At 44.5% G+C, this 25,398-nt stretch overlaps 1 protein-coding gene across 2 annotated transcripts in view; it reads left to right on the plus strand.

Annotated features, from left to right (window-relative positions):
• The first annotated feature begins 2,996 nt into the window (after positions 1-2,996).
• Positions 2,997-25,398, plus strand: part of LOC112238084 (LHFPL tetraspan subfamily member 6 protein) — a 143,383-nt gene continuing 120,981 nt past the window's right edge. Inside the window, exons 1-2 of one of the 2 annotated variants that reach the window (XM_042296516.1) lie at positions 2,997-3,390; positions 16,729-17,272. In XM_042296516.1, the coding sequence (XP_042152450.1) occupies positions 16,888-17,272 (385 nt within the window). In that variant the 5' untranslated portion in view covers positions 2,997-3,390; positions 16,729-16,887. The remainder of the gene's footprint in view (positions 3,391-16,728; positions 17,273-25,398) is intronic. The other variant, XM_042296517.1, reaches the window with a different exon arrangement.

The following is a 25,398-nucleotide window of genomic DNA, read 5'->3' on the forward strand; positions in this document are numbered from 1 at the left end:
TTTTTGAAACGCCCCTGGCTGAAGCTAGCTGATGAACCCTACAGGGAGAGGTGAAAACAGATATAAAACACATAGTTGACAAAGCTACAAAAAGAACAAAACAATTCACAAATTGCACGGCCCCTTGATCCTTGTTGATGTGTCAACAACTAGATGCAAATTATAAGCAGTTACAGTAGCACTTCACACTACAAGTAAGCCACTGGGATGACAGGCAGCACTTAAAGTAGATGGTCCTAGCTAGCAAAAAAAAGACAGTACTAGACCACAACAGATAAAGACAAAAAAAATGATACGTATCACACTAGGACATATCAGGAGTCCTCTAGCTATAGAATGAAGCACAAAAAAAATAGAGAGAGATATTGTGTGAATAATTCACAGCCATGTTCTCTCATCTTGGTTTTGTAACTCCACTGGGTTGCTGCATCCTCCCTCTGCCTGATCTCCAGCTTGACACACACATTTTTCATCAGCATTGTGTCAAATTGGTTGGCCTCTTTTTCAGTGAAACACACACAGGCATTGTTGGTGGCCCATCAGAAGGCATTGCCATAGCCCAGTTCTGATTTAGAAATCAAACGTATAAGGAAAGTAACGTTGCATTATAATGCCATTCAATTCCACAATCTCAAGTTTCTTAAGTGTTTATGTGTGTGTGTGTGTGTGTGTGTGTGTGTGTGTGTGTGTGTGTGTGTGTGTGTGTGTGTGTGTGTGTGTGTGTGTGTGTGTGTGTGTGTGTGTGTGTGTGTGAGAGAGAGAGAGAGAGAGAGAGAGAGTAGGAGAGAGAGGTGGGAGGAAAGAGAGAGAGATTGATATTGAAATTGAGAGAGGAAGAGAAAGAGATGAAGAGTGAGAGAGTGAGGGGAGAGAGAGAGAGAGATTTGTGACCTGTTGCCACGAGAAAAGGGCAACCAGTGAAGAACAAACACCATTGTAAATACACCCATATTTATGCTTATTTATTTTATCTTGTGTCCTTTAACCATTTGTACATTGTTAAAACACTGTATATATATATAATATGACATTTGTAATGTCTTTACTGTTTTGAAACTTCTGTATGTGTAATGTTTACTGTTAATTTTTGTTGTTTTTCACTTTATATATTCACTTTGTATGTTGTCTACCTCACTTGCTTTGGCAATGTTAACACATGTTTCCCATGCCAATAAAGCCCTTGAATTGAATTGAATTGAATTGAGAGAGAGAGAGAGAGTGAGGGGGAGACAGAGAGAGAGAGAGAGTGAGGGGAGAGAGAGAGAGAGAGTGAGGGGGGAGAGAGAGAGAGAGAGAGAGAGAGACAGAGAGAGACAGAGAGAGAGTGAGGGGGAGAGAGAGAAAGAGAGACAGAGAGAGAGAGAGAGAGTGAGGGGGGAGAGAGAGAGAGAGAGAGAGAGAGAGAGAGAGAGACAGAGAGAGAGAGAGAGAGAGAGAGAGACAGAGAGAGAGAGATAGACAGAGAGAGAGAGAGAGAGAGAGAGAGAGAGAGACAGAGAGAGAGAGAGTGAGGGAGAGAGAGAGAGAGAGAGAGAGAGAGAGAGAGAGAGAGAGAGTGAGGGGGAGAGAGAGAGAGAGACAGAGAGAGAGAGAGACAGAGAGAGAGAGAGAGAGAGAGAGAGAGAGAGAGAGAGAGAGAGAGACAGAGAGAGAGAGAGAGAGAGAGTGAGGGGGAGAGGAACTTTTGTGAGTGTAATGTTTACACTTATTTTTTGTTTTATTACACTTCAGTTTATTTTCTACTTCACTTGCTTTGTCAATGTTAAAATATGTTTCACATGCCAATAAAGCCATTGAATTGAGAGAGAGATGATACAAGTGGACTATAGACAGAGAGGAAGAGACAAAGCGAGAGGATTTACTCCGCCCAAAATCTGCCATGAAAATAAGACTATGATGTGAGCAATTTTAGTATGGAGGTCAATTTTGGGCAACAAAAAAATGTAATTGCTAATTTGCTACGTGAGGCTTATTCGATCGAATAGAAGTTTAGTAATGGTTATAGGTTGTTACAAATGCACTCATATAAGTGGACGCACATTGCATTTCAGCAACTTTGAGAGAAAAAAAAAAACTTTATCTAGGAGTTGTGCCTGTTGTTCACATGCATATCTTCCCTCTCATCGACAAGAATGGTTCCACCTGATCTCTCCTCCTCCCACCTGTCTTTCATCTTTGAGGACATTTTTTTTTAGAGCGGTCACTTGACTATTGTGTCAATATAATAGATCATCTTTGGTATATAGAGCAATAATAATAGGCACTAACAGAGCCTAACTCTGCCATGGCTCGTAGACCAAAGCCTATGGGGAAAACAATTAACTTTTTGTTAATTAGGTGTTTTTTGGATAAATTATGAAAATAAGGTCTGTAGTAAACACCGGCTTGGGAGATCTTATACGTTTTGTTCTAATGCAATAATCTTCATCAGTCAACATCCCTTTTTGGGAATTTTGAAGCATTTATCCTAATCAAAACAAGTACAAACTGAATAATGTGCTAACGTGTAAATAAATAAAACTACACCTCAGGTTGCATGCCTTTGATGTCTCGCTAACAGGCTTAGTATACCTTATCAGACGGGACCCAAAGTGTCCTATGGACAACATAATTCAGGAACCTATAAACACAAACACCTTCCAGCTATAGAGATGTGGTTGCAGCATTGAGCAGAACAATATCCCATCCTTAAGTTTTTTGTTCAAGCTGGTAAAGCAGACCATTTTAAGCATTATATGTGTTTATTTTTTTTAACACATAAAGGCGTCATTCTTATTAAAGGATATGTTAACTGACTGAAATGATCCTGTGTTAATTAACCTCCGACCTTATTTTAGGCCTTTATTCCAAAATCCCTATTAACTTAGTCTACAGGTATGAATGGCTGAACGAACCACAGGTAAATAATTTCCGGTTTTTAGGACTACACGCTGGCGAGCTCTATGGCCAACGAACTGTGGTAGAAAATGCTAAGTCATTTCCGGTTTTTAGAACTACACGCTGGCAGCTGTACTCGGAGCCGCACGGCCGCCCCTGGATGGACGTTGGTGTGATTGATGTTCCCCTCTAGAGCGTGTTTCACAGACTCTCCGTTCACAGCAGTCTGAATGTGTTTCCGCGGCTGGCGTCAGCTCCAACTCGCAGCGTTGCTCTTTCACTGCTCACAGCAAGATAACATATTTGGGGATCTCTATTGCCAACTACTACATTGCTCATCAACGCTGAAAGTTACAGCTTTTTTTTTTACCGATACCATTACCTATTTTGGGGATAATTATTTAGGGATTTTTTTTGTTTGTCGATCTGTGAAGTTAGTTTCAGTTTTCGGTTTTCTCCGCGATTGGGATATTAAGACCAGAAGACTAATCTAACAACCAAGTCGTTCATCATGTAGGCTAAGTTGTCTTTTTCTGTGTTACTTTGTCGTGTATTTGGAAACATTCTTAGATTTGTATATTGTTTATTCTTTACCCGAGTAGAGTTCAGCTTTGTCACACAGGCTTGTCCCCGTCCCCCTCTTCACGTCCTACACGGGCTTCTCTGTGCATTCCACCACACGGACTCCGGAGTAGTTGACCATACTTGATAAATAGCGTATCAAAGTAATTTTAATAATCTACTAGTCTGGTGCAAATAACATTCGTGTGCGTAAAAATGTAAGGAACAGTTATCGCCCATTCGTGATTATTACGGGTTCTTCACCAGAGCATCATCATCTAGCCAGTATTGCAAACCAATAGGCTGGCTACGTTACACCGGAGACTGTAAACCTAAATTAATTGGAGATCGTAAACCAAGATTAATAGGCATTTGTGAATGAATTATGGGAGGAATAGAAGAAAAAGAAAATGATGAATCCCCTTTGTGTTACATTCTCAATTGTCTTTGATGCGCTCAGTCTTGCGTGCTCTTTCTCTCTGCTTGGTAGAATTCTGCCCATGCAGCAGCTGAAGTTGTGTGAGAATTGATTTGAATAAAGTGAGATGCATTGCATATTTTATTTTGTAAATAGCATATATGATTTTGCCTCTTTTTCATATTTATTTGGAACAGTGTTTGCTCTTGTGAATGATGCCGCGTTCACTTGCTAGTCACAGCTAGAAAACTCGGGACATTCCTGACTTGCTAACTCAAATCAAATGTTATTTTTCACATGCTTCGTAAACAACATGTGTAGACTAACAGTGAAATGCTTACGTATAGGCCCTTCCCAACAATGCAGAGATGGAAAAAAAAAGAAATAATAGAAAAATAACAGCACAAGGAACACATACACAATGAATAACGACTACCTGGCTATATACAGTACCAGTACTGAGTCGATGTGCAGGGGTACGAGGTAATAACTTGGCTATATACAGTACCAGTACTGAGTCAATGTGCAGGGGTACGAGGTAATAACTTGGCTATATACATGGGGTACCAGTACTGAGTCGATGTGCAGGGGTACGAGGTAATAACTTGGCTATATACATGGGGTACCAGTACTGAGTCGATGTGCAGGGGTACGAGGTAATAACTTGGCTATATACATGGGGTACCAGTACTGAGTCAATGTGCAGGGGTACGAGGTAATAACTTGGCTATATACTGTACCAGTACTGAGTCGATGTGCAGGGGTACGAGGTAATAACTTGGCTATATACATGGGGTACCAGTACTGAGTCGATGTGCAGGGGTACGAGGTAATAACTTGGCTATATACATGGGGTACCAGTACTGAGTCGATGTGCAGGGGTACGAGGTAATAACTTGGCTATATACATGGGGTACCAGTACTGAGTCGATGTGCAGGGGTACGAGGTAATAACTTGGCTATATACATGGGGTACCAGTACTGAGTCGATGTGCAGGGGTACGAGGAGGTAATAACTTGGCTATATACATGGGGTACCAGTACTGAGTCGATGTGCAGGGGTACGAGGTAATAACTTGGCTATATACATGGGGTACCAGTACTGAGTCGATGTGCAGGGTGCGAGGTAATAACTTGGCTATATACATGGGGTACCAGTACTGAGTCAATGTGCAGGGGTACGAGGTAATAACTTGGCTATATACTGTACCAGTACAGAGTCAATGTGCAGGGGTACAAGGTAATAACTTGGCTATATACTGTACCAGTACTGAGTCGATGTGCAGGGGTACGAGGTAATAACTTGGCTATATACTGTACCAGTACAGAGTCAATGTGCAGGGGTACAAGGTAATAACTTGGCTATATACTGTACCAGTACAGAGTCAATGTGCAGGGGTACGAGGTAATAACTTGGCTATATACATGGGGTACCAGTACTGAGTCGATGTGCAGGGGTACGAGGTAATAACTTGGCTATATACATGGGGTACCAGTACTGAGTCGATGTGCAGGGGTACGAGGTAATTAAGGTAGATATGTACATATAGGTAGGGATAAAGGGACTAGGCAACAGGATAGATAATAAACAGTAACAGCAGTCAAAAGAGTTTTAGTGCAAAACGGGTCAATGTAGATAGTCCGGGTAGCTATTGGTTAGCTATTTAGCAGTCTTTTAACTTGGGGGTTAGAAGCTCTTCAGCGTCCTGTTGGTTCCAGACTTGGTGCATCGGTACTGTTTACCGTGCGGAAGCAGAGAGAACAGTCTATGACTTGGGTGGGTGGAGTCATTGACAATTTTTTTAGGGACTTCCTCTGACACCGCCTGGTATAGAGGTCCTGGATGGCAGGGTGCCCCGGTGATGTACCCTCTGTACCGCCTGGTATAGAGGTCCTGGATGGCAGGGAGCCCCGGTGATGTACCCTCTGTTCCGCCTGGTATAGAGGTCCTGGATGGCAGGGTGCCCTCTGTACCGCCTGATGTCCTACCCAAGGTCTGTACCGCCTGGTATAGAGGTCCTGGATGGCAGGGTGCCCCGGTGATGTACCCTCTGTACCGCCTGGTATAGAGAGAGAGTCCTGATGTACCCTCTGTTCCGCCAGGGAGTCCCCCGGTGATGTACCCTCTGTACCGCCTGGTATAGAGGTCCTGGATGGCAGGGAGCCCCGGTGATGTACCCTCTGTACCGCCTGGTATAGAGGTCCTGGATGGCAGGGTGTCCTGGATGGCCCGGTGTGATGTACCCTCTGTACCGCCTGGTATAGAGGTCCTGGATGGCAGGGAGCCCCGGTGATGTACCCTCTGTACCGCCTGGTATAGAGGTCCTGGATGGCAGGGTGCCCCGGTGATGTACCCTCTGTACCGCCTGGTATAGAGGTCTTGGATGGCAGGGAGCCCCGGTGATGTACCCTCTATACCGCCTGGTATAGAGGTCCTGGATAGGGAAGTGCCTAGTAGTCAGCCAAAACTAGTATTGTTACAGATATGAACATTTTCTGTATATGATTATGTAAAAAAAAATAAAAAAAACATTTTTTTTTTGTTGTAATTTTCCGTGATCTTAAAAAAAAGAAAAAAGAATGGTGACACTGAGGAACTTGAAGCTCTCAACCCACTACACTACAGCCCCTGTTTCCTGTTGTCCACCATCAGCTTCTTTCTCTTGTTGACGTTGAGGGAGAGGTTGTTGCCCTGGCAACACCACACTGCCATGTCACTGACCTCCTCCTTATAGGCTTTCTCATCGTTGCCGGTGATCAGGCCAATCACCGTTGTGTCGTCAGCAAACTTAATGATGGTGTTGGAGTCGTGCACTGCCACAGTCGTTGGTGAACAGGGAGTACAGGAGGGGACTAAGCACGCACCCCTGAGGGGCACACCGTGTTTCCAGTTTTATTAGTCGTATCTACGGGATACGCATGGTATACATTGTACAACAAAATGCTTGTTTCTCGAAAATGCAACAACAATAAGTCATCATAAAACTAAGTATATGAACATAAAGTAAATGTCTCAGTAGAATAGAATAAACATTTTTAGCATTAGTGTAATACAGGAAGGCATAATTTATAGTCCCAATATTTACAGGTGTATCAGGGAAGTGGGGAGATGAGGGGCAAGTGTATAAATTGAGCAGTATAATAACAGTCTGGTAGCAGCGTGTAACTTGAACACTGGGAGTTGGGAATCAAGTACAGGGAGTGACTTTAATAAAAAATAACACATGGAACAAAACAAGAAACACAGGCACGAAACAATAACGCCTGATGAAAGAACCAAAGGGAGTGACAGATATAGGGAGGAGGCAGAAAGAACCAATGGGAGTGACAGATATAGTGAGGAGGCAGAAAGAACCAAAGGGAGGGACATATATAGGGAGGAGGCAGAAAGAACCAATGGGAGGGACAGATATAGGGAGGAGGCAGAAAGAACCAAAGGGAGTGACAGATATAGGGAGGAGGCAGAAAGAACCAAAGGGAGTGACAGATATAGGGAGGAGGCAGAAAGAACCAAAGGGAGTGACAGATATAGGGAGGAGGCAGAAAGAACCAATGGGAGGGACAGATATAGGGAGGAGGCAGAAAGAACCAAAGGGAGTGACAGATATAGGGAGGAGGCAGAAAGAACCAAAGGGAGAGACAGATATAGGGAGGAGGCAGAAAGAACCAAAGGGAGTGACAGATATAGGGAGGAGGCAGAAAGAACCAAAGGGAGTGACAGATATAGGGAGGAGGCAGAAAGAACCAAAGGGAGTGACAGATATAGGGAGGAGGCAGAAAGAACCAAAGGGAGTGACAGATATAGGGAGGAGGCAGAAAGAACCAAAGGGAGTGACAGATATAGGGAGGAGGCAGAAAGAACCAAAGGGAGTGACAGATATAGGGAGGAGGCAGAAAGAACCAAAGGGAGTGACAGATATAGGGAGGAGGCAGAAAGAACCAAAGGGAGTGACAGATATAGGGAGGAGGCAGAAAGAACCAAAGGGAGTGACAGATATAGGGAGGTGGCAGAAAGAACCAAAGGGAGTGACAGATATAGGGAGGAGGCAGAAAGAACCAAAGGGAGGACAGATATAGGGAGGAGGCAGAAAGATCCAAAGGGAGTGACAGATATAGGGAGGAGGCAGAAAGAACCAAAGGGAGGGACAGATATAGGGAGGAGGCAGAAACAACCAAAGGGAGTGACAGATATAGGAGGAGGCAGAAAGAACCAAAGGGAGTGACAGATATAGCGAGGAGGCAGAAAGAACCAAAGGGAGTGACAGATATAGTGAGGAGGCAGGAAAGAACCAAAGGGAGGGACAGATATAGGGAGGAGGCAGAAAGAACCAAAGGGAGTGACAGATATAGGGAGGAGGCAGAAAGAACCAAAGGGAGTGACAGATATAGGGAAGGTAATGAGGCAGAAAGAACCAAAGGGAGTGACAGATATAGGGAAGGTAATGAGGCAGGTGATGGAGTCCAGGTGAGTCTGATGAGGTGCTGGTGACAGATGTGCGTAATAATGAGCGGCCTGGTGACCTCGAGCGCCGGAGAGGGATTATACGTGATACAGCAGTTGTGTTGTGTGTGTAGCATGAATGATTATGTGTGTGTGTGTGTGTGTGAGCGCATGTGTGCTAAGGTGCAGAGAATCAGAGCAGGTGGTAAGTCCGGTTCAAGTGTTCAGCAGTCTGATGACTTGTAGATAGAAACTGTCTTTGAACCTGTTGGTATCAGACCTCATGCTCCGATATTGTCTGCCTGACTGTAAGGGAGAGAATAGCTCATGGAATGGGGTGTATGGGGTCCTTGATGATGCTGCATACCATCCTCAGGCACTGGGTGGGTCAGAGCACGGTCCCAGTGATGTACTAGGCAGTTTTTACCACCTGTTGGAGGGCCTTGCATTTGTGGATGGAGCAATTCCTGTACCAGGCCGTGATGCAACGGGTCAGGAGGCTCTCGATGTTGCAGTGGTAGTATTTGGAGAGAACCCCGGGGCGACATGGCGGACCCAGGGTGGCATGCCTTAGGAAATAGAGACGCTGTTGCGCCCTTTCGACAAGAGTGGTTGTGTTGTTGGTCCATGTGGACGCCGAGGAACTTAACTTGTGACTCTCTCTACTGTAGTCCCGTTGATGTGGATTAGGGGCATCCTCTGCTTCCTGAGGTCAACAATCAACTCCTTTATTTTGCTGACGTTGAGGGGAGAGGTAGTTGTCACGACACCACAATGCCAGTTCACTTACCTCCTCCCTATTGGCTGACTCGTCGTTGTTCGTTATTAGGCCTATAACCTTGGTGTCGTCATCAAACTTGATGATGGAGGTGGTGTCATGCAAATCTACGCAGTCGTGGGTGAACAGGGAGTACAGCAGAGGACTGAGGACACACCCCTGGGGGGCACCTGTGTTAAGGGTCAATGTGATGTGTTGTTGTCAATCCTCACAGTCTGTGGTCTGCCCATCAGGAAGTCCAGTATCCAGTTGCAGAGGGTAGTGTCCAGACCCAGGGCTCTGAGCTTGCTGTCGAACTTGGAGGGAACCATAGTGTTGAAGGCTGAACTGTAGTCAATGAACAGCATTCTCACATAGGTGTCCCTCTTGTCCAGATGTGTTACGGCCATGTGACCAGCGATGGAAATAGGATCTTCTGTGGATCTGTTGGAGCGGTAGGCATATTGGAGTGGGTCCAGGGTGTCTGGCATGCTGGCCTTAAGCCATGACCAGCCTCTGTAAGCACTGCAGGATGACCGAGGTTAGCGCGACGGGGCTATAGTCATATGGGCATGTCACCATGTTTTTTTGGGCACTGGGACCATGGTGGTCTGAACAGCTGACGGGCGTCTTCTGAACATGTTCGATCTGTCTCTGTTCCAGGCTGTAGTCCCCACCTGCTTTAAGGAGACCACCATGGTCCCAGTGCCCAAAAAAACATGGTGACACCAAGGCGGCTCTTACACTCTAAAGATGCGGCCAAGGATGCTATCTGGGCCGACGGCTTTGTGAGTATTCACTCTATTTGAGAGTTTTCCTCACGTCAGCCTCGGAGACTGAAAGCACCTGGTCGTCCGGAACAGCGAGTGTCTTCCTGAATGGCTCGGTATTGTCTGCTTTCAAAGCGAGCATAGAATGTGTTAAGCTCGTCTGGGGAAGGAGGCTTCTGTGGGCACCGCACAGCTGGATTTGCCTTTGTAGTCTTGTGAGAGTCTGTAGTCCTTGCCACATGCAACGCAAGTCTTTGTGTTGTCGAACATCAATTCAAGTTTGAGTCTGTATTGTCTTTTTGAATTTGCGGAGCTTACACCTGCTTGCCTTGTACGAGTCATCTGGGTTCATTCTGCCAACATTGTTACTGCTGCAGTACGGGCTCTCAGCATGGTACGGCTATGGTTGGTGGTATGTCTGGATTATTATTGTGGGTACAACATCATCAACACATTTCCTATTGAAGCCTGTAACTGACTATGTATATTCCACGATGTTGATGGTCCTGGGTGGATTGAACGTATTCCACTCAGTATTCTCAAAACAGTCCTGCAGCATTGAGTCTGCCTCCTCTGTCCAGCGCCTCACTATTCCTTGTGTTGGTGCCTTTCTCTTGAGTTGCTGCTTGTAGGCGGGGATTAAGAACAGAGAGACATGATCTGATTGGCAGATGCGGGGGGCACGTCACAGATGTTTGTGTATACATTGTCAAGCTCTCTGAATCCTACATGTTGGTGATATTTTGTGAAAAATTGTTTTAGACAGGCTTGGTTAAAGTCACCGCAACAATAAAGACTGCTTCCTGGTGAGAGGATTTTTTCCTGACTAATGATCTTGTACAGTTCGCTAAGAGCCGCCTTGGTGTTTGCTTGTGGTGGCATGCACACAGCTGTGATAATAACACAAGTGCCTCGGCATATAGTGGGGTCTGCATTTTAGCGTCAAAACTCCAGGTCGGGTGAACAGAAGCTCGCAATGTTTTCAAATTCGGTACACCAGGAATTGTTCCCCCTTACCAGAAGCCCCCGTGCAATCCATTTGGAATAGTTGACCTTCTGGTTGAATAGCAGAGTTGACCTTCTGGTTGAATAGCAGAGTTGACCTTCTGGTTGAATAGCAGAGTTGACCTTCTGGTTGAATAGCAGAGATGACCTTCTGGTTGAATAGCAGAGTTGACCTTCTGGTTGAATAGCAGAGTTGACCTTCTGGTTGAATAGCAGAGATGACCTTCTGGTTGAATAGCAGAGTTGACCTTCTGGTTGAATAGCAGAGTTGACCTTCTGGTTGAATAGCAGAGTTGACCTTCTGGTTGAATAGCAGAGTTGACCTTCTGGTTGAATAGCAGAGTTGACCTTCTGGTTGAATAGCAGAGTTGACCTTCTGGTTGAATAGCAGAGATGACCTTCTGGTTGAATAGCAGAGTTGACCTTCTGGTTGAATAGCAGAGTTGACCTTCTGGTTGACCGTATGGTCCGTAAAACCACATCTCAGTAAAAACAAAGTCACAACATTCCCTGATGGCCTTCTGCGATTGAAGCCTTGCTCTGAGTTCACATTGGTTAATGTCTCATCAATGGAAAATAAACTATCAGGTTACTAGGAAGAGGAGGCTGTGTAGCCTGTCTTTTCAGCTTGGAGTCCCCCTTTGATTCCTCATCTTCGTTGCCGGTGCTGCCTTAGGTCATCTCGACCAGGAGCAACAGGACCGCTGTGCGTGAAACAAAGGAGTTAATGTTGTATTCTAGCTCTGTGTAGCTTCCGATTCATGTTCAAGTTTGTCAGTCGTAGGACATTTTTGAATGAACATTCTGCGCAAACAAAGTCAAAAATGAACAAAAAATAGCCATAAAAAAGCAAGTGTGCTGTTGCCAACCCTCACCACCTTGGGGCGGCCTGTCAGGAAGTCCCAGGTTCCCGAGCTTAGTGATGAGCTTGGTGGGCACTATGGTGTTGAACGCTGAGCTATAATAAATGAACAGCATTCTCACATAGGTGTTCCTTTTGTCCAAGTGGGGGAGGGCATTGTGGAGAGAAGTACAGATTGCTCAATCTGTGGATCTGTTGAGGCGGTATGCGAATTAGAGTGGGTCCTGGGTGTCTGGGATGATGGTGTTGATGTGAGCCATGACCAGCCTTTCAAAGCACTTCATGGCTACAGATGTGAGTGCTACAGGGCAATATATAGACAGGTTACTTTGGCGTTCTTGGCACAGGGACTATGGTGGTCTGCTTGAAACGGGGCTATTACAGACTGGGTCAGGGAGAGGTTGAAAATGTAATTGAAGACAGCGCCAGCTGGTCAGCGCATTACTAAGTACGCGTCCTGGTAATTCATCTGGCCCCATGGCCTTGTGAATGTTAACTTGTTTTGAGATCTTACTCACATCGGCTACGTAGAGTTTGATCACACAGTCGTCCAGAACAGCTGGTGCTCTCATGCATGGTTCAGTGTTGCTTGCCTCGAAGTGAGCAGGTGGAATTTAGCTCGCCTGGTAGGTTCGCATCACTGGACAGCTCGCGGCTGGGTTTCCCTTTGTAATTCTTGATGGTTTGCAAGCCCTGCCACATCCGACTAGCGTCAGAGCCATCGTAGTAGAATTCAATCTTAATCCTGTATTGATGTTTTGACTGTTTGATGGCTCATCAGAGGTCGTAGCGGTATTTCTTATTAAACGTCCAGATTAGTGTCCCGCTCCTTGAAACTGGCTGTAGTTATACACGTGCCGTGTTCAACCAGTAAGCAAGTTGTACATTTCAGAGTTTCCAAGTTTCGACTAGCACGTGAACTTGGCATGAATGCTGTTCTAGTCTGCACTGGTAAAATGAAGTGTGCTGTAACACGTAAAATAGTGGCAACTGAGCTGCCACCAACTGTAAGGAGATAAAACTTTAGCTTTGCTGCAGTTTTGAAACATGGGTTTAAGGACTTATGAGCAATGTTCACTCAACAAAAAAAATGTGCCACTCAACAATTTTCAGGTCTGCTGAACGCAAACTCGAACGTTCTGATAATTCTGTGCATCTTCCAACGTGCGGTTACTGTGAACACTGAGATTGTACTCACTTTAAGTTACAGTTTCAGACTTGATCTGAATTGTTTATGGATCTCACCAAACAGAAATATATACAATTTTGCAAGGTTAAATATATACATTCGGTCACTAACAGCTTCCCCCCCATCTGTGGTTGATGGTGCTTTCTCAACATGGTCTTGTCTCGCTATTAAAAGATTCAGTGATCTGTATACTAACAATACATTTAGTACGTTTGAACAATTATCAGCTACATTTGGTCTCCCCAGACATCATTATTTTTAGGTTCTTACTAGTCCGGAGTTACATCCGCAGCATAGATCCAGGATTCTTCACCCTTCCAGTTCGACACATTTCTTATCCCAATTCCTACTCTGAAAGGCACCTTGTCAATAATCTATAGTCAAATTTGCTCACTACAAGTCATCTCATTAAACAATATTAAATCCTCATGGGAGGAGGATCTGGGTGAGGAAATATCTGATGAACTATGGGAAGGGACACTCAAAAGGGTACATAGCTCTTCTATTTGTGCTCGACACGGGCTCATTCAATGCAAACTCATTCATCGGGCCCACTGGACCAAAGCAAGATTATCCAAAATGTACAAGGATGTGAATCCTACATTTTAACATGGAAATAGCTGTTCTATCATTCAGACTACAGTATCAGCCAAAGTATGGTGTTCAATGTAGACCTACATTCCATGAGACTTTTGAAGAAGAAAAAAATCTTGCAGGCCTTGACATTAACCTGTTTATCCACTTGTCCTTCAGACAAGGTGGTGACTGAACATGTTGTTGTGTTGTTTGATGCAAGAAACCACTTGACAAAATTAAATGCATTATTATTCCCATACCATTATTACAGATAATCAGACAAAACTCTGTTTATTGACTACTTAGCTTATCCAAGCCTTTCTCAAAATACAACACTGTCCCTTTTAATAATAATAAAAAAATGCTCTTTACCTGACTCCCTTTTCAAAGATGTCTTGTGCTTGTAAGAAGCAATCACTCACCCACTGCTGACCACAAATGGTTTATAACTGGGCTAATAACTCACTAACTAGCAAAGGATATGAACAAATGTGGACACGCGGCTACATGCAGCTCTCAGTTTGATCTCAAAACAAGCTCATCTACTCACGACCGCTCATGCTGTGAACACAGTCCAGTTCACAGTGAATGGCACACATCCATATATGGCAATGGTCTATTTGAATATAGGCCTATTGCATCTCTGATTGGTTATGCCGCACTGGTCTGTGTAGAGTACGGGCTGAGTCGTGTGTGTCAATGCAATAGAATCCTACTCTGATGCGTTGTGCCTACAACACAACAAAACTCTTGCATAGTCATTGCATTTGTTTTGCATACGAAGTCTTGCAAAGTTCGTTTTGTTTCGGTATGTTGCATTGAAAGTGGCTAATATTTGCGTTGATTCATTCACAATTCCCACAGTAAAGGGACATGTTGATAGTGTTAACTAAAGGGGGGGAAAACTCTAGAAAGTTAGGTTAAGTTCAATTCCGTGCTTCTCTATATGGGGGCTCATATTTCTTCTGCACAGCAGTCCCAGGGGAGCTGCGCGCCCATGCGTAGCTTACAGGGAATATTGGTTATGAGACAGATTTGAGAAAAGGTCATCCTAAGGAGTTCTGGAATATAACATGGTGTGTTGTAACACCACTTAATCAAGAGTAATGTAGAAGACTGAGAGCACTAACCAGGTAAAAAAAAGGTTGAAAACACTATTTTGGTGTTTCCAAAATAGAAGAAGAATTATAGATACCCTTCTTCTAGACACTGTTAAATTGAAGTCCCTCTTTTTTGTATGTTCCCTGCTCTGATATGGTGTTCTGGAAAACTCCTCATTGGACAAATCCAAACGGTCTAATGTACAGATTTATGCTTTTTTTTAAGGATACAGAAAAAAAGATTGTTTATGTGAAAATACAAATTACTAAGTTTGTCCCTGGATAGTAATTAATCAATACAAAAACTTGTTTTTCTTCAAGACATGATGCTGAAGCTTCAAATGCTTTATCTTCAAATGATCGAATGGCAACAAAGCATTAACAGGCCATTTTTATATTGATAAACTAAGACAGTTCAAAGATCTGTAAGGTATTTATCATATTCACATTCTTGAAAGTCAAGGAACATATGGCATTATATTTCAAATTCATGGGGGGGGGGTGGATACAGGCAATGACGGCTAATGTTAGCAGTAGCACTAATGTTAGCAGTAGTACTAATGTTAGCAGTAGCACTAATGTTAGCAGTAGTACTAATGTTAGCAGTAGCACTAATGTTAGCAGTAGCACTAATGTTAGCAGTAGCACTAATGTTAGCAGTAGTACTAATGTTAGCAGTAGCACTAATGTTAGCAGTAGCACTAATGTTAGGATTGGCCATCCTGTGGGTAATGTTAGTATGTATAATGTTAGCAGTATACTAATGTTAGCAGTACTAATGTTAGCAGTATACTATGTGTATATATGTCTTCTGCAGGGAGAGAAATGGTTATTATTCTGATTATTATTATTCTATAATTAAGTTATTAACTGATTTAATATTAATACATTGTAATATGAATATACTGTACAATGATTAAACTTATCCATATGCTGATGTCTCTGACCTAGTATGACTATACATGAATGAAGCTGAATCTGAATATGAATGTTCATTTGAAGGTGGGATGCAGTCTTGATTGGTGTGGTTATTGGCCATCCTGTGGGTACAGGCTAAAGGCTATAAAGGGTCTTCTGCAGGGAGAGAACAGGTTATTATTCTGATTAATTAGGCTATAAAAGTTATTAACTGATTTAATATTAATACATTGTAATATGAATATACTGTACAGGCTAAAGGCTAAAAGGAATGAAGCTATCTGAATATGAATGCAAAGGTGGGGCTAACGTGGTGTGGGGCCGAAGCTACAGGCTAAAGGCTAAAAGGGCCAAAGGCTAAAGGCTAAAAGGGCCAAAAAGGCTAAAAAAGGGCCGAAGCTACAGGCTAAAGGCTAAAAGGGCCGAAGCTACAGGCTAAAGGCTAAAAGGGCCGAAGCTACAGGCTAAAGGCTAAAAGGGCCAAAGCTAGAGGCTAAAGGCTAAAAGGGCCGAAGCTACAGGCTAAAGGCTAAAAGGGCTGAAGCTAGAGGCTAAAGGCTAAAAGGGCCGAAGCTACAGGCTAAATGGCTAAAAGAGCCGAAGCTACAGGTTAAAGGCTAAAAAGGCAGTGCTAAAATGGCAGTGGCTATATAGTGCAGTGGTGAAAAGTATGACCCAATTGTCATACTTGAGTAAAAGAAAATAGAAATAGAAAATGACTAGACTAGAAAAACTCATTCTGATTGGCTGGACCTGGCTCTCCAGTAGTTGGCCTTGCTGCCAAGTGGGTGGGCCTATGCCCTCCAAGGCCCACCAATGGCTGCACCCCTGCTCAGTCATGTGAAATCCATAGATTAGGCCCTAATGAATGTATTTTAATTGACTGATTATATGAACTGTAACTTTGTAAAATTGTAGAAATTGTTGCATGTTGCGTTAATATTTTTGTTCAGTAAACGTTTTCTGTGTAACATATCACTTACATTGGGTTTACGTTCAAACACCCTTCAAACACCAGATCTCAGATTAGGTGCACTGCTTTTAATGGTTTCATTACACAATCATGATGTTTTGAGTCTCTATTTTTTACAGTCTACCCTCTCTCTCTCTCTCTCTCTCTCATCTCTCTCTCACTCTCTCTCCTCTCTCTCTCTCTCTCTCTCTCTCTCTCTCTCTCTCTCTCTCTCTCTCTCTCTCTCTCTCTCTCTCTCTCTCTCTCTCTCTCTCTCTCTCTCTCTGTCTCTCTCTCCGCAGGGGACAGAAGTCAGTCAGTACGAGGGGAGAGACAGAGACATGCTGGTAGTCTGTGGTGGAGTCAAGAGCACAACAAAAGCTAAATCTCCTTATTTTTGTCTATTCTGGCAAATTAGTATTCTAGTTATATAATAGTGAACTTTTTACCCATCAATCGCCATGGCCTCCAGCCTGACCTGTGCTGGTGTAATCTGGACCCTCCTCTCCCTGCTCTGTGCCGCGGCCTCCTGTGTCGGCTTCTTCATGCCTTACTGGCTGCTCGGTTCCCAGATGGACAAGCCGGTCTCGTTCGGCACCTTCCGACGGTGCTCGTACCCGGTGCGCGACGAGGAGAGCCAGGCCACAGTGATCCTGGAGCAGTGTGGGCGTTATGCTTCCTTCCAGGGGATACCTAGTCTGGAGTGGAGGATCTGTACGGTGGTGACGGGCGTGGGCTGTGGTCTGCTGCTCCTGGTGGCCCTCACAGCCCTCATGGGATGTTGCATCTCTGATCTCATCTCCAGGACCATCGGACGTGTGGCCGGGGGAATACAGTTCGTTGGAGGTGAGGCAGTCTGTTCACTACTGTTCCCTCTGTTTACTCCGTAAGGGTTAAAGGTTCGCTACCACCTTAAGGCTCTATTACAAACTCTCACAGTGAGTTAGTCCACTAACAGCCTGATGTCTGTTGACATTAGAACCTATAGTGAATGGCGTCGGGTTCTGTACTAGCCAAAAACCCCGGAATGTTTACGGTGTGATGTCTGGTTACCCGAGACTAGCTCTCTACCTTCAGTTGACCCCAGAGGTCCCTCAACTCTCCATCACAGACTGTTGTGATTCAGTGGTTCAACTGAACAGTTATACTCTTTCCTCTTTGCATTTGTAGTAAAGCCCTGACATCAGCAGACGACACTAAGTGTTCATACAAAAACCCTAAACGGAAAGCAATGCAGATGTGGAGAGGCGACTCCGGGATGCTGGCCTCCTAGGCAGAGTTCCTCTGTCCAGTGTCTGTGTTCTTTTGCCCATCTTAATCTTTTCTTTTTATTGGCCAGTCTGAGATCAATGGATTTTTCTTTGCAAAACTGCCTAGAAGGCCAGCATCCTAGAGTCGCCTCTCCGCTGTTGACGTTGAGACTGGTGTTTTGTGGGTACTATTTAATTAAGCTGCCAGTTGAGGACTTGTGGGGCATCTGTTTCTCAAACTAGACACTCTAATGTACTTGTCCTCTTGCTCAGTTGTGCACCGGGGCCTCCCACTCCTCTTTCTATGGTTAGAGCCAGTTTGCACTGTTCTGTGAAGGGAGTAGTACACAGTGTTGTACAAGATCTTCAGTTTCTTGACAATTTCTCGCATGGAATAGCCTTCATTTCTCAGAACAAGAATAGACTGACGAGTTTCAGAAGAAAGGTCTTTGTTTCTGGCCATTTTGAGCCTGTAATCCAACCTACAAATGCTGATGCTCCGGATACTCAACTAGTTTAAAGAAGGCCAGTTTTATTGATTCTTTAATCAGGACAACAGTTTTCCGCTGTGCTAACATAATTGTAAAAGGGTTTTCTAATAATCAATTAGCCTTTTAAAATGATAATCTTGGATTAGCTAACACAATGTGCCATTGGAACATACACCTCAGTCAAATACATTGAAACTCAGTTTTTCACAATTCCTGACATTTAATCCTAGTAAAAATTCCCTGTTTTAGGTCAGTTAGGATCACCACTTTATTTTAAGAATGTGACATGTCAGAATAATAGTAGAGAGAATGATTTATTTCAGCTTTTATTTCTTTCATCACATTCCCAGTGGGTCAGAAGTTTACATACACTCAATTAGTATTTGGTAGCATTGCCTTTAAATTGTTTAACTTGGGTCAAATGTTTTAGGTAGCCTTCCACAAGCTTCCCACAATAAGTTGGGTGAGTTTTGGCCCATTCCTCCTGACAGAGCTGGTGTAACTGAGTCAGGTTTGTAGGCCTCCTTGCTCGAACACGCTTTTTCAGTTCTGCCCACAAATTTTCTATAGGATTGAGGTCAGGGCTTTGTGATAGCCACTCCAATACCTTGACCTTGTTGTCCATAAGCCATTTTGCCACAACTTTGGAAGTATGCTTGGGGTCATTGTCCATTTGGAAGACCCATTTGCGACCAAGCTTTAACATCCTGACAGATGTCTTGAGATGTTGCTTCAAAATATCCACATAATTTTACCATCCTCATGATGTCATCTATTCTGTGAAGTGCACCAGTCCCTCCTGTAGCAAAGTACCCCCACACCATAATGCTGCCACCCCCATGCTTCACAGTTGGGATGGTGTTCATCGGCTAGCAAGCCTTTTTCCTCCAAACAGTGAATTATAAATGAACTAATCTGTCTGTAAACAATTGTTGGAGAAATTACTTGTGTCATGCACAAAGTAGATGTCCTAACCGACTTGCCAAAACTATAGTTAGTTAACAAGAAATTTGTGGAGTGGTTGAAAAAATGAGTTTTAATGACTCCAACCTAAGTGTATGTAAACCTCTGACTTCAACTGTATATATCTGCAAATTGGCACTAGAACAGTTTGAAGCACCCAGCCTCACCCTACTAGAATCTGGTGCATCTGTCCCCAACCTTGAGCAACAAGGTGCACCTAGATCTTCTGCACAGATTCTGACAGACCTGGGCCCTGACAGTAAATCTCAGTAAGACCAAAATAATGGTGTTCCAAAAAAGGTCCAGTTGCCTGGACCACAAATACAAATTCCATCTAGACACTGTTGCCCTAGAGCACACAAAACGATACGTACATCAAAAGAAACATACAATTCGACCAATCAGGATCTGGCAAAAAATATTTGAATCCATTATAGAACCCATTTCCCTTTATGGTTGTGAGGTCTGGGGTCCGCTCACCAACCATGAATTCACAAAATGCGACAAACACCAAATTGAGACTCTGCATAAATATCCTTAGTGTACAACGTAGAACAACAAATAATGCATCCAGAGCAGAATTAGGCCGAAAGCCACTAATTATCAAAATCCAGAAAAGAGCCGTTAAATTCTACAACCACTTAAAAGGAAGCGATTCCCAAACCTTCCATAACAAAGCCATCACCTACAGAGAAATTAACCTGGCTGGTCCTGGGGCTCTGTTCACAAACACGAACACACCCTACAGAGCCCCAGGACAGCAACACAATTAGACCCAACCAAATCATGAGAAAACAAAAAGAGAATTACTTGACACATTGGAAAGAATAAACAAAAATCAAGGCCAAAGGCAAACTAATCCTAAACAGGGAGGACACAGTGGCAGAATACCTGACCACTGTGACTGACCCAAACTGAAGGAAAGCTTTGACTATGTACAGACTTAGTGAGCATAGCCTTGCTATTGAGAAAGGCCGCCGTAGGCAGACATGGCTCTCAAGAGAAAACAGGCTATGTGCACACTGCCCACAACATGAGGTGGAAACTGAGCTGCACTTCTTAAACCTCCTGCCAAATATATGACACATATTAGAGACACATATTTCCCTCAGATTACACAGACCCACAAATAATTAAAAAACAAAACTAATTTTGATAAACTCCCCTATCTACTGGGTGAAATATCACAGTGTGCCATCAGAGCTGCAATACTTGTGACCTGTTGCCACGAGAAAAGGGCAACCAGTGAAGAACAAACACCATTGTAAATTACAACCCATATTTATGTTTATTTGTTTTTTCCTTTTGTACTTTAACTATTTGCACATCGTTACAACACTGAAAATATACATAATATGACATTTGAAATATCTTTTGTGAGTGCAATGTTTACTGTTCATTTTTGTTGTTTATTTTCACTTTTGTTTATTATCTAGTTCACTTGCTCTGGCGGTGTAAACACATGTTGCCAATAAAGCTTGAATTGAATTGAATTTAGAGCGAGAACCTGTTATAGATGGCTGTGACCACTCTGAAAAGCATTGGAATGTTATTCCAAACTCACTTCCTGCCTCATGATGTGGCTTTGGAGTTCTCTCTCTCTCTCTCTCTCTCTCTCTCTCTCTCTCTCTCTCTCTCAAATCAATTTCAATTCAATTGAAGGGGCTTTATTTGCATGGGAAACAAATGTTTCACGTACGTGGAGGCTGGAGGTTTCAGGAGGATGGAAGACCCGGGGTATATGCGTGGACCGAGGATGGAAGACCCGGGGTATATGCGTGACCGAGGATGGAAGACCCGGGGTATATGTGTGGACCGAGGATGGGAACAAATGTTATGCGTGGACCGAGGATGGAAGACCCAGGATATATGTGTGGGAGGATGGAAGACCCGGGGTATATGTGTGGACCGAGGATGGAAGACATGGGGTATATGCGTGGACCGAGGATGGAAGACCCAGGGTATATGTGTGGACCGAGGATGGAAGACCGGGGTATATGTGTGGACCGAGGATGGAAGACCCGGGGTATATGTGTGGACCGAGGATGGAAGACCCAGGGTATATGTGTGGACCGAGGATGGAAGACCCAGGGTATATGTGTGGACCGAGGATGGAAGACCCGGGGTATATGCGTGGACCGAACGACAAAGCGAATTTAAAAAAAAAACATCAATGACAAATTATTTTAACCCCAAAACGTTTAATAAAGACATTTATTGTAAAAAAAAATAACATGGGGAATGGGAATGAGAGGGCTGATAACAGTGTTGGAAGGGCAGCAGTGATTGGATGAGAGTATAAGGCATGAGTTGAGGTGTTCAGAGACTTCAGTACAGGAGTAGAGATGTTCAGAGACTTCAGTACAGGACAGGAGTTGAGGTGTTCAGAGACTTCAGGGGTTGAGGTGTTCAGAGACTTCAGGGGTTGAGGTGTTCAGAGACTTCAGGGGTTGAGGTGTTCAGAGACTTCAGGGGTTGAGGTGTTCAGAGACTTCAGGGGTTGAGGTGTTCAGAGACTTCAGGGGTTGAGGTGTTCAGAGACTTCAGGGGTTGAGGTGTTCAGAGACTCCAGGGGTTGAGGTGTTCAGAGACTTAAGTGGTTGAGGTGTTCAGAGACTTCAGGGGTTGAGGTGTTCAGAGACTCCAGTGGTTGAGGTGTTCAGAGACTCCAGGGGTTGAGGTGTTCAGAGACTTCAGTGCAGGACTGGGGTTCATCATAGATAGATGATTTTAAAGAAGAGCTCAACTCCTCCACTAAAGGGCAGGACAGGCAGGACAGGAAAAGAGCTAAGAATGAGTTAGTCCAAGCAAGGAGTAAAATCACATTGATGTGTAATATTTAACCTTTCATTTAACTAGGCAAGTCAGTTAAGAACAAATTCTTATTTACAATGACTGCCCTACCCTGGGCAAACCCGGACGATGCTGGGTCAGTTGTGCGCCTCCCCTATGGGACTCAAAATCACGGCCTGTTGTGATACAGCCTGGAATCAAACCAGGGCCTGTAGTGACGCCTCTAGTACTGAGATGCAGTGCATTAGACTGCTGTGCCACTCGGGAGCCACATGTGGAGCCCTAATAACGTGAGCGTGTTTGTGTATTTGATTGGGAAATGGGGAAAAACAGACAGCAGAGGTCACAGGGCTGTCCAGTTCTTCAGAGGTCACAGGGCTGTTCAGTTCTTCAGAGGTCACAGGGCTGTTCAGTTCTTCAGAGGTCACAGGGCTGTCCAGTTCTTTAGAGGTCACAGGGCTGTTCAGTTCTTCAGAGGTCACAGGGCTGTCCAGTTCTTCAGAGGTCACAGGGCTGTCCAGTTCTTTAGAGGTCACAGGGCTGTTCAGTTCTTCAGAGGTCACAGGGCTGTTCAGTTCTTCAGAGGTCACAGGGCTGTCCAGTTCTTTAGAGGTCACAGGGCTATTCAGTTCTTCAGAGGTCACAGGGCTGTCCAGTTCTTTAGAGGTCACAGGGCTGTCCAGTTCTTCAGAGGTCACAGGGCTGTTCAGTTCTTCAGAGGACAAAGGGCTGTTCAGTTCTTCAGAGGTCACAGGGCTGTCCAGTTCTTTAGAGGTCAAAGGGCTGTTCAGTTCTTCAGAGGTCAGTTCTTCAGAGGTCACAGGGCTGTCCAGTTCTTTAGAGGTCACAGGGCTATTCAGTTCTTCAGAGGTCACAGGGCTGTCCAGTTCTTTAGAGGTCACAGGGCTGTCCAGTTCTTCAGAGGTCACAGGGCTGTTCAGTTCTTCAGAGGACAAAGGGCTGTTCAGTTCGTCAGAGGTCACAGGGCTGTCCAGTTCTTTAGAGGTCAAAGGGCTGTTCAGTTCTTCAGAGGTCAAAGGGCTGTTCAGTTCTTCAGAGGTCACAGGGCTGTTCAGTTCTTCAGAGGTCACAGGGCTGTTCAGTTCTTCAGAGGTCACAGGGCTGTCCAGTTCTTTAGAGGTCACAGGGCTGTTCAGTTCTTCAGAGGTCACAGGGCTGTCCAGTTCTTCAGAGGTCACAGGGCTGTCCAGTTCTTTAGAGGTCACAGGGCTGTTCAGTTCTTCAGAGGTCACAGGGCTGTTCAGTTCTTCAGAGGTCACAGGGCTGTCCAGTTCTTTAGTCAGGTCAGGGCTGTTCAGCTCAGAGGTCAGTTCTTCAGAGGTCACAGGGCTGTCCAGTTCTTTAGAGGTCACAGGGCTGTCCAGTTCTTCAGAGGTCACAGGGCTGTTCAGTTCTTCAGAGGACAAAGTTCTTCAGAGGTCACAGGGCTGTTCAGTTCGTCAGGGCTGTCCAGTTCTTTAGAGGTCAAAGGGGTTCTTCAGAGGTCACAGGGCTGTTCAGTTCTTCAGAGGTCACAGGGCTGTGTTCTTTAGAGGTCACAGGGCTGTTCAGTTCTTCAGAGGACAAAGGGCTGTTCAGTTCGTCAGAGGTCACAGGGCTGTCCAGTTCTTTAGAGGTCAAAGGGCTGTTCAGTTCTTCAGAGGTCAAAGGGCTGTTCAGTTCTTCAGAGGTCACAGGGCTGTTCAGTTCTTCAGAGGTCACAGGGCTGTCCAGTTCTTTAGAGATCACAGGGCTGTCCAGTTCTTTAGAGATCAAAGGCCTGTTCAGTTCTTCAGAGGTCAAAGGGCTGTTCAGTTCTTCAGAGGTCACAGGGCTGTTCAGTTCTTCAGATGTCACAGGGCTGTTCAGTTCTTCAGAGGGCCATGGGTGGAGAGTGGGAGAATTATTGTTGAAAACAAAATTTAAATGAATATCAATTCATTACATAATCGGCAACATCATTTCATTAACAATTAATTTAATGTAAACTTTATTATAATGGGGAAAAGCATGTTAAAGCCTTACTTTAAAGATGAAGTCCATTCTTCTCATAGTCTGGTTGGCAAACTGGTCGATGGCCTTCTCGTACCAGTGAAGATTTTTCAACAGCGGTTTAGGAATTCTCCTCTCTATTGACAGGACTGCGAGTCTCTCTTGTCCCATAGTGTTTCCGAGAGTAGCTCTTCAGCCTCTCGAGGCGGGAGGAACTTCGCTCCATCCCAGCTGATGTTGCCCCCTATAGTAACAACTAGGCACAGGAGCCTGTACAGCTCAGTGCATCGCTTCATCAAGTCCACTGGTCTTATAGTGCAGGATTGCGTCACACAGCTTTGGTTCCCTTCAATCTCCTCAGTAAAACACTAACAGCTGTGTTTTCAGTCTCTTCCTGGCAATAGGCTTTTGTCAGAGGATCATCTGAGGCATTTTCTCTTTTAATGAATCAAATGTACTTTTATCTAACAACTTCAGGAATCGCATGCTGTCCAGACTTTAGTGCCTCTGTGCTATCTGAGACTTGATGTTATCATGAATTGACTCATACAGTGCCTTGAAGGTGTACCTAACATCCTGAGTGCCCTGTACCCACGCCTCCTCCTGTGAAAGATCTCTGGATCCTCTTGTCGTGCTTGCTGCCTTCTCATACATGGCACTGAATGCTACATCAGACATGTGCTCCTCCATTCTGCTTGTCAAATTGTCTATTCTTCTCTTACAGTAGGCTACATCCATGGCTTTCTGCTGCACTATGTCAAATACAACATCTGTGTGAGTAAATATCTCCTCAAAAGGTAGAAGTAGGGCCACACGAGTGGCGCAGTGGTCTAAGGCACTGTGCCACTACAGATCCTGGTTTGAGTCCAGTCTCTGTCGAAGCTGGCGGCACACTATTGGCCCAGCGTCATCTGGGTTAGGGGATGGTTTGCCAGGCCGGGATGTCCTTGTTCCATCACGCTCTAGCATCTCCTATGGCGGGCCAGGTGCATGCACACTGACACGGTCGCCAGGTGTTCGGTGTTTCCTCCGACACATTGGTGCGGCTGGCTTTCAGGTTAAGTGGGCGTTGTGTCAAGAAGCAGTGCTGTTGGGTTGTGTTTTTGGAGGACGCACGGCTCTCGACCTTCGTCTCTCCAGAGTTGCAGCGACGGGACAAGACTGTAACTACCAATTGGAGATATAAAAATATATATAATATAAAAAAGTTACAAGTAAATTTTGTTTATCAACGTCTTCCAGCCTTTGCCTTGAACCCGTCTGAACATGACACAGTGTCAAATTCTTAGCTAGCAAGCTAGTGGTCATCATCATAACTCAAGTCGACAATCTACTGGCAAATACTTTTCAATCCTTTTCCATCCTTGTCTTATGAAGAGAAATTATAGATATAGAAACGTGTCGTTGCTCATAAACATTACACAACAAGTTGGAAATCGCAAATTAAACAATGAGTGGTTTGGAAGGAATCAGTGGTTAACTG

This window comes from Oncorhynchus tshawytscha, linkage group LG13 (genome assembly GCF_018296145.1).
Source record: "Oncorhynchus tshawytscha isolate Ot180627B linkage group LG13, Otsh_v2.0, whole genome shotgun sequence".
NCBI classification, from domain to species: Eukaryota; Metazoa; Chordata; class Actinopteri; order Salmoniformes; family Salmonidae; genus Oncorhynchus; species Oncorhynchus tshawytscha.